This window comes from Rutilus rutilus (assembly GCF_951802725.1).
Source record: "Rutilus rutilus genome assembly, chromosome: 13".
In the NCBI taxonomy this organism is placed as follows: Eukaryota; Metazoa; Chordata; class Actinopteri; order Cypriniformes; family Leuciscidae; genus Rutilus; species Rutilus rutilus.
This window is the reverse complement of record NC_140218.1, coordinates 21303610-21313203: the sequence shown is the minus strand read 5'-3', so window position 1 is coordinate 21313203 and position 9594 is coordinate 21303610. Positions and strand designations below refer to the sequence as shown.

The window sequence follows — 9594 nt, the reverse complement described above, 5'->3', positions numbered from 1 at the left end:
TTTTGTTTGTAATCTGATTATATATATATATATATATAATATATGTATATATATATTCATAACTATAGCTACTTTTGAGCATTGTTTACATATCAAGCATTGTTTACATATCACAATGCACAAAGGCCATAAACCTGAACAAAATAGTGTCACAATGATTATTAGATAATTTGTTGTTGGATATGTATTCATTTTACACTTTACTTTTTTCAGATTGTACATTTTAGTAAATAAATGGCCATGTTGGATGTCATAGCCAATAAAAGTAATTACTAGTCTTTTTGATATGTATATATATTTATCAACAATAAAAAAGTCCTTTTGATTTGCGTGTGTGTGTGTGTGTGTGTGTGTGTGAATTTAACAAAAATAAAGTGCCACTGAAAGCTGAATCTACTAATCTCTCAAAGAAAATAGAAAACTTCAGCTTAAGTGGCAGTTTATTTTTGTTAAATTTACATTAGAATAAAAATACACTGACTGTTCCAGCAGTAAAAATTTTTACAGCCACACTGTTACTTCTGTAACTTTGTCGATGTATTTTTTCTGTAGAGTTCTGGCAACCACTGCCTCAATTATTTTGCAACAAGGCCTGATGACTTAAAGTTCAAGATTATATCAGATTAAAGACTCAAACTTGGCATTTCCAGCAACTGTCACCAATAAAAACAAAATGTCACCCAGAGAAAAACAAGTTGACATATAAGACTGAAATAATGCAGTAAACGGTAAATAACATGCAAAACAACACTCCACTGTATATAGGCTAAACTGACAAAAAATAAACAACATTAAAATTATGTTTATTTTAAAATATATTGTATTTTTAAAGTACTTTTTTTTTACTGAACACTGCATGTTCAATAACTTACAGTAATCTTTTTTTCTGTTGCATATTAACATTATTTTCCTTTGTATGTATAGGCTATGGTATATTGTAGGCTATTTAGAGTCAACAAGTCGTCTTTTGGTAAATCAAAAATTCACCATAACAGATTAAAGGTAACCACATTGCTGTTTGACAATGGAAAATAAAACCTAAATCAAATGATTTCTGTGAACTTTATGCAGTGACTGGAAACCGTGACGCAACCTCGGCCGTCGCGGACCCCCTTCAGTGCGCTCGCGCTGCCTCCGCTGTTTAAATGGGCCAAGTTTGAGAAGCGGCGGAGAGTGCAAATCTTGTTTGGTCTGGGTCTGTGAACTAAAGCGTGACTTCAGCGACGTATTAGGGGTTAAAAGAAAGAACGAGGGAGAGAGATAGAGAGAAAAAAAACCCCCACTAAAGTCCCATTAGCGCCAGGCATCATTTGCAATCGAAAAGGCGCGCATAGATAGCTTAATTATTTCTATCCTCGTCAGATATGAAAATGCTCCGAGCCAGTTTGGCTCACCCACTGTGCATGTACTACTGAACTTTTACGTGATCTGCACTACATATACACGCCTTATAATGCGTTAAAACATCGTAGGTGTATGGTGTCCTCATTACTTTCAGGACGAAAATAAACTTATCACTGGAGTTGATGCAGGAAATAAGCATAGCGAAGTTGCCATAGTGATTATTTTAAAGGAAACGCGGGATAAACAATCATTAGGCACTGAGCACGCTCAGCGTTAATATCTGGCGGAGATGTCAGGCATTAGTCCGATTAGATGTGGTGGGCAGGAGCGCGGGGAGACCCGTCATGCGAGCAGTGCACTGAGGAGAAGAGTGAAGTGGTGAATGGCTGAACTTAAGCGCTCTGCTGTCAGCCAGCGACGCGGGAGTCGTGCGTAAACACACCGGTGCGCCTGGAACTCCACGAAGAGGGACACAAGTTGGGACGCATGAACTGCTAATCACACGTTACCGGCGCTCCGCTTCGGGTAACATGCCTGCCATCAAAAAGGAGAGACTGGATGGAGAAGACATGGCATTAGCCGCCTTCAACCAGCCCGAATACCTGGCCCCTTTAAATGCCACCGCTATCCCCGTGGTGACCCCTCATCCGCCGCCGTACGATCACATTTTCGCCCATCATCAGCGCGCGTACTTGGGCTTTCGCGACACCGCGCTGCATCAGCAGCACCTTCACCACCACCCGGACGACTTCATGCTAGAGAGCTTCTCGTCTATCCCGGACTTTCAGCCGTTTTTCGACAACGGGGAGCCTTGTATCGAAGTGGAATGCGGGGAAAACAAAGCACTACTATACATTAACAAACTGTGCCAGGGCAGCAAAGGGCCCTCCATCAAATACCGGGCTGAGTGGCTCACCCCAAACGAGTTCCAGTTCGTGAGTGGAAGAGAGACAGCCAAAGACTGGAAACGGAGTATTAGGCACAAAGGTAAGTCAATGGCGTGTGCAGCCGAGTGGATATTACTTTTGGAATACGGGTTCATTTAGCCTCCATCGTGTTCTTGAATTAACAGAACCGCTTTTGGGGGGATAAAAAATATGGGTTACTTAACAGTAACTACTTTATTGCACTGAGAAGAGCGCGCTGTGCTTTGAGTCGAACGGCTTTGGATTCGCACTTTTGGGAAAAAAGGAGAAAGGTCTTTTTTACGCACGTGGATTGAACAGGTATTGACGAAATAGATTTTTACTTGGATTTTAAAACTTTTCAAACTGAAGTGCACGTCTACATAAAGTAGAGTAGATCAGGATTATGACACCGTGGTACATTATCAAACAGTTATGGATTAAGCAACTTGTTTACTAAGATTTTAACCGGTAGACTTTTCTGAGGTATAACAAACCAAACTTAAAAGATGTTATATGTGTAGTTACTCTGTACTAGCTGCTCATCTAAAGTGTTTTGTTTCGTTTTTTTCTTTTTTTCTTCTTCATTGTGTCGTAATAACATGTTTATTTGCATCCGTTCAGTTTGCCACGTTCATTTGTCATTTCTATTTAGCCTATTTTACAGTGTTTCAACGCAATTTTTCTTTATCAGTTTGTGGTCGAAAAGTGCAATGAACTTAACTCTTTAGGTTATCACTGATTTTACTTAACCATTTTTAAGTCTGATATGAAGCTTTTCAGTTTTAATGGGTTGCTACATTATAGTTTTTATTTTATAATCATTGTCAATATATTGTTCAGGTAGTGAAGTACATATTGAGTTTTTTTATTATTTTTTTATTAAGTGCAGTACATCAGGATTAGGATACAGCGGCACATTATTATACAAACAGCTTGTGTTTACAAAGATTTAAAGTAGAAAAACACCATATTTTGATATGTTACAGTATGTGCAATAACTTTGTGATGATGTACCTGCTCATCTGAAGTATTTTATATGGTTACTTGAGTTTATTTTCAGGTCTCCTTTCAGACAACAGTTTATTTTGGTTAACAGACTAATTTTATACATGTGCACTCTTGGTATCACTATTGGTCACTAAATTAAATGAATGTCTTTTTAAGACACTTTTGGGGCACAGTGATAGTGAGTCACAAATGAGCTTGACAGATGTATGGCATTTGATACAGTTTGATACAGTGATACGATGCAGGTCCATTTCTGAATGACGATTTAAAAAAATGATTTTGTCGAATGAACAAGTGAGTGAATTGTTTCGTACTCCATGCAGGCATACATTTGCAGGAATCTAAAAGGTTACTGATTGGGGTTTTATTTTTTAGGGAAAAGTCTGAAGACACTTATGTCCAAAGGAATCTTACAGGTACATCCTCCAATCTGCGACTGCCCTGGCTGTAGAATTTCATCTCCTGTGGTAAGTTTGCAATTCAATTTGGTCTATTTTGGCATTAATGTGTATTTTAAACATATTGATATAACTTGTTCTTATATATATAAAGGTATAGTTCACTCAGAAATGAAAATTCTGTCTTTTATTCAGTCATGTTGTTCCATATCTGTATGACTTTCTCTCTTTCAAAAGGAGATGTTAGCAGCTCAGTCACCATTCACTTTCATTGCTTCATTTTTCCATACAGTGAAAGTCAGTGGTGACTGAGACTGTGCATAAGATCTAACAAGAGAGACTAAATGATAATAAAACTATCACTTTTGGATGAACTATCACTTTAAAGGTTTCATTAACATTACAGGAAGACCAAGTTTGTACATTGTATGCTATCGCATATTGAAATGGTCCCGCATGCAAAGCATAAAGCAAACGTTATTCAGTGAAATGTTAAGCGGTGGATGACGCTGCTGCTGCTGAATTAGCCTACACAGTTTGATGCATTTTTCTCTGAATTGCATTAGAGATGTTAAGGACAGTGACTTGCTGTTAGTGCTGTCACGGTTGTTTCTCAGAAAGTAAATAAAGACCAAGTACAAGGAAATGTGAAATGGTTGGAATTGATTGTTTTGGTTTGTTGGACTCCGAGCGGCAATGTAAGGTCACAGATTGTCTGTAGCAGATGTTCGAGCAAAATATGCCACACGCTCCTTTCACTTTTCTAGGATGCTTCATCGATCATGTAGACGACAAAACTAGTTCAGTGTGTTCATGAAGGTCAGAAAGAAATTGGGAGTAGTTGAAAGATTCATCTCTCTAGAAGGTATTTTTACAGATTTTTTGCTCTGTTTCTGTGACATGGCAATGTCACGGACAGCGATCATATCTTGAAGTTAATCAGTAATATTAATAGCTGATGTATGGACTTTCATATCTCTTTATTCTCACTCTGTGATATCTCCCACCTCTGTGCTGCTTTGTGCATTGTGTGTGTGAGCGTGTGTGTGCATGCACCAAGCTGGCTAGTGATTGGCTGCTTGCAGTATTTGTCCACACAGGTGCTGTGTTTTATCTGAACTGAGCGCGTCTGTTGCCGCCTCTAACGGTTAATCTGGAGGGGAAGGGCATAAGAAGCTTACTGAGCTACTGAACGTAGCTACCGGTGATTACTGAGGCTGCGGCACGCAAAGCGAAGGCGCTTCAGATAAGCTGGAGGTGTTTGAGTGATGCAGGTAAACTACTGAGGAGGGCCTGAGCCAGAGCCAGAGCCAGAGCCAGAGGAGATAAAAACTTAATGGCTTAGTTGTTTTGGGCCCTTATATTACCTCTCACTGAGGGCGTTAGAATCTCATGGAGGCTGATTTTGAAGATGAAGTCGAGTAGGCTTGTGACTGGCAATATCTGATTGTTGTCTTATCATTCCCCAAGTGGAAGGGTTCTGTGGTGCTGTATCATCTGATAGTGTTCAGATGAATCAGACCCTGACTAAAATGGTCTTGCTTTTTAATTGGTTTAACCAGCTTCCATCTGATTGTTTTGAATCACACATATACATTTTCTTTTAAGTGATGTGATTTCATCTGAAGATTTTTGGATCTTACTACTTGGAAGATGACTGTTATACTTGATCTTTGGTGTGCACTATTTACTCAACCTTTTTTTTTGATACACCATGTATGTGATGAAGAACTGTCACAGTTATCTTCAAATCTGGTCACCCACTTTTGTATGCTGTTTGAGTAATATCCGGCATTGCAGTTCATTCATTCATTTATCGTTGAAGTTGTTAAAATGTTCCATGTCGATTCATTCCTCATTTTGATGCTACTGCTTTTTGAAGATGTGGACATTCTGGCCTCTCTTCTGTTTTTCCCTTAAAGCTGAAATGTGCAAGTTTAGCACCACTAGTGGCACCAAACAGAATTGCAAAATTCTGTTTAGCAGCACCAAATTCGTTTTGGTGCCATTAGTGGTGCAAAAATGACACACTTCAGCTTATAAGGAAAAAGCTTTCCCAAACACTGCCATCGGTCTGTCAAATAGGTAGCCATGCCCCAAACTCACCCCACTGGTTGGAGTCAATGCTGCTGTGTTGAATCGCTCAAATAAACAGAACAACATTAAAAGAACCAGAGTATTAACACTTTTCAGAGACTTTACAGATTGTGTAGTAGTTGGGAAATGAGAAAGTAGCCACAACTCCTTCACTCTACAACCAGTCAAATAGTGACACAGTACATACACACTTTATCATAAAACACTCACTTTCACACATGATATAAATCTTCACACATGTTAATGCTTTCATATGAAAGAAATACTAAATGTTGAGAATACAATTAACACCTCTATATTAGTTTTGTTCACTCTCGTTTTTGAATGTAACACACACTCTCTCTTCCACTGTACTCAAAGACTGTCAAGAACTCGTCATGCTTTCTAACAGCAGTTGGATTACTTCTAAAGTGCTCTCAAATGGTTGACCTGCTTATTATATCTTATGTTTCTCATGTTGTTTTTTTGTTTAAGTACAATAGTATATTGGTTTTTAGTGTCTTTACATACGTTTTTGAGATTGTCAACTATATGCTAACATGATGGCTTTTAGTTGACAGAAAAGAACAAGTTTTGTGAAGTGCATGCCTCATGCCATATACATATATCAATGATTGATGACATGGTTGCTGTTGCACGCATCAACCAAATTTGCTCTCAATTCAGCTGTAAGCCCTGAAGATGGACAATCACTTTGACTATAGAATACAGTCACTTTCATAACTGAACTGTGTATGAACCGTATTTAGCACATGCGCGCTTCTGTTTGAAAGAAGCTTTTGTGAATTGGCATCCACAGCTCCCGCACGATTAAATGTAAAGACAAGAACATGTACAAAACAACAGGTCCTGTCAAGCTTGATGCAAATGAATATGGCAACATGCTCTGTGCTGGCGTTCATGGTCTCTGAGAGGATGACAGTTTTCTTCATTACATTGTTTTATGACTGATCCTTTGAATCATGGTGGAGTCATTCTAAACAGCTCAGTTCCATTCATTACTTTAATTACTCGGTAACCGCATATTTAACCGTTTTTTTCTACCCTCAATGGCCATATCAGAGGCAAGACCTGCACTGCGGTGAAAAGTTTTCTCTTCAAGTTCATAAGTTCATCATAACAGTTAGCTTAGGTGCGATATGTAGGTCGTAGACCTTTGAGTTGTTGTGGTTTATTGTCCTCCTGCTAATAAATTATGTGTAGATATGTCCTAATGAAGTGTGCTCGCTGACATAGAACCATTGTTTGCATGTTTCTGTGCAGACGGATGGATGGTCACGTGTTGTTGTTGCTTTAAGAGACAGAGTCATTCAGTTGGCCTGGCTGTTGTCTCCCAGGAGAAATGTGCTTCCTTTCCCCTGTTTTGTCAGCGGAACTAGTGGATGCTGGCAGGAAATTACACTCCGCTCCGTCTCGTAAATATCTCTTAGAATCTGAGCTTCTCCCGGCTGCGTCCCGGGTCAAGAAAAAGTTGTCACTGGGGGGTTGGGAACAAGGCTGGTTAAAAAAACATGGAGGACAGTGATGTCGCAGTCTAAACCTTTCAGAGTTGGTTCTTCAAAGAGAACAATCTTAGCAGTTATTGATGCATTTATTGCACTCCTAGTACACAGCCTTCTGAGGCAAGAAGTACTGTAACTGAACATGAAAGGAATAGTCCACCCAAAAATGTTAATTATGTTATTCTTTCATATTTAGGCCGCGTGTTCGCCCAAGCATTTTTAGGCAGCTGAAAACGCTAGTCGCTCTGCAGAAAACGCCTAGCTGTGGGCGCTTGAGAGCGTTTTTGGCAGCACAACTTTTTTTTAGTTGAGACGCTTTGCTTGCTATGATATGGAATATCCACGGAAGGGTTACTAGTATCTAATTTCACCGATTGTTTTTTTCTTTATTGTTTCTATATAAAAGTGTTATAAACATGGAAAACGTGTTCCTATAGTTTTATGTGAAACTGAACAGACCGAAACAGACTGAAATTTAAGTCGTTATTCGTGGATAATCTTCCTGTCTGATGAGGCTTGTATATTAACATTTTTGGAGCGTTGTACTGAAAAAAACGGCTTAAAGTCGCAATGAAACGAAAGTAGTGACAGACCTTTTCTTCTGCGTTTTGACATACAGTACATCTGAGTTTAACAGATTGTCGGAAAAGAAAAAATGTAGGACAGGAACTTGGTTCTATGCATCGGTTGTTGATTGGATTGTGAGATGTGGCCTTTGCACTCAAACATGAATGCGAGCTTTTAGTTGATTATGGAGGGATGGGGTTTAAGTGGACTAAATGATGGGAGAAGTTTGGCATACGTCTTTAAAGAAATTTAAATTCTGTCATCATTTACTCACCCTCATGTCGTTTTTAATGAGTATGACATACATTCTTCTGCGAACCACAAAAGAAGAAGATTTGAAGAATTTAACAGCTTTGGTTACCATTAACGTCCAGATGAAAAAAATTAAAAACTGAACCATTTCTCAAAATATCTTCTTTTGTGTTCCATAGAAGAGAAAAAGTCCTACAGGTTTAGAACAGCATGAGAGTGAGTACATAATGACAGGATTGTCCAGTTTAAGTGACCTATAACCCTTTATTTAAGTTTTGTTCTTCTATTCCAGATCTTCCACTCTACTGTTGGATGACGTGGTTAAAACGGCTTGTTTACGCAAGTAATTCAGGTGTCGACTGTGCGATTCAAATTCACCAGAGCTGCGTTAACAGCAGCATAATTAGACAGTGATATTTTTGCTGTGAAGCGTGTGGTATTAGGTGAGGTTTGTTAGCGTAGGCCAGCGCTCATTTGGCAGAGGGTTGCTGGAGGACTGGGTACAGGCAGGAATGGGGGCTGACGCCACACAGTCTCACAACAGCTCCCTCGCTGTGGGGGGTTAGACATGATGTGTGCGCGTGTCTGTGCGCCGTACGAGGGTTTGTGTAGCGGTGTGTTTGTATCCCTCACATGGATCCGAGGCTATGCTGCTATGGCAACGGCAGGATCCCTCCTCAGGACAGCAGCGAGCAGCCAGGCAGTCTCTGCAGTGTGATGCATTCATGAATTAAAGCAAATTAGAGCCCACTAGTAAACCGCACCAAACTCACAACAGGATTTTTCCGTTGATTTTTATTAGCCGTTTTTGCTTCAAATCGTGATTGTGCTGCCGCAGAGATGAGTGTTTTGAAGCTCACTAACCTCTTCCTCTAGTAACAGACAGGTGAGCATTTAACTAACTGAGTTTGTGCACATCTCAAACTGTCACATATTTTTCAGATCATTTGGAGATATTATTCAGGAAATGTTGTCACTAAGTCGGTTATAGGAAAACAGTGCAGGAAAGCTTTACAGGCAGGTGGGGGACGCCTGAATGTGTGTACTGGTATCAGAGCTGGGTGTGTAGATGTGGGTGTTGGTGGGAAAGGTACAGGGCTTATCTATCAGCTCAAGCAGCTGATCATTACAAAGCCACTGCGGCTACATATGGACGCACTCCTCCAAATGTCAGTTTTTACATACGACTGACCCAGTTCTTCTCTCAACTGTTGAAATACAGTTTGATGCCATCCCACATGGTTTACATAGAAAGTGCAATGCCATGCTAAACTTCATCTAAAACTTCTTTATATTATTGTGTAATTATTTTTTCATTTATGCATTTATTGTAAATAATATAAATAAATATATTTCAATTTTATAACTTAATTTTACACAACATTTGGTTACAGTCCTCAAATCTGAATGCCAAGCAGCATTTCAGGGGCTTTTCACTCTTTGCATCACTGTGCTTTGTTTGCGTCATTCTGGACCAATTTTCTGTCTTTGCAGCTGATCCTGCTTTGGCATAATTTC

General features: G+C 39.4%; 1 protein-coding gene across 2 annotated transcripts in view; it reads left to right on the top strand.

Moving 5' to 3' along the window:
- Positions 1 to 1143: 1143 nt before the first annotated feature.
- The window catches only part of samd11 (sterile alpha motif domain containing 11), a 59197-nt gene continuing 50746 nt past the window's right edge, over positions 1144 to 9594 (top strand). Inside the window, exons 1-2 of one of the 2 annotated variants that reach the window (XM_084428349.1) lie at positions 1144 to 2331; positions 3636 to 3727. In XM_084428349.1, coding sequence (XP_084284475.1) covers positions 1875 to 2331; positions 3636 to 3727 — 549 coding nt within the window. In that variant the 5' untranslated portion in view covers positions 1144 to 1874. Of the gene's footprint in view, positions 2571 to 3635; positions 3728 to 9594 lie in introns of both variants that reach the window. The other variant, XM_084428350.1, reaches the window with a different exon arrangement.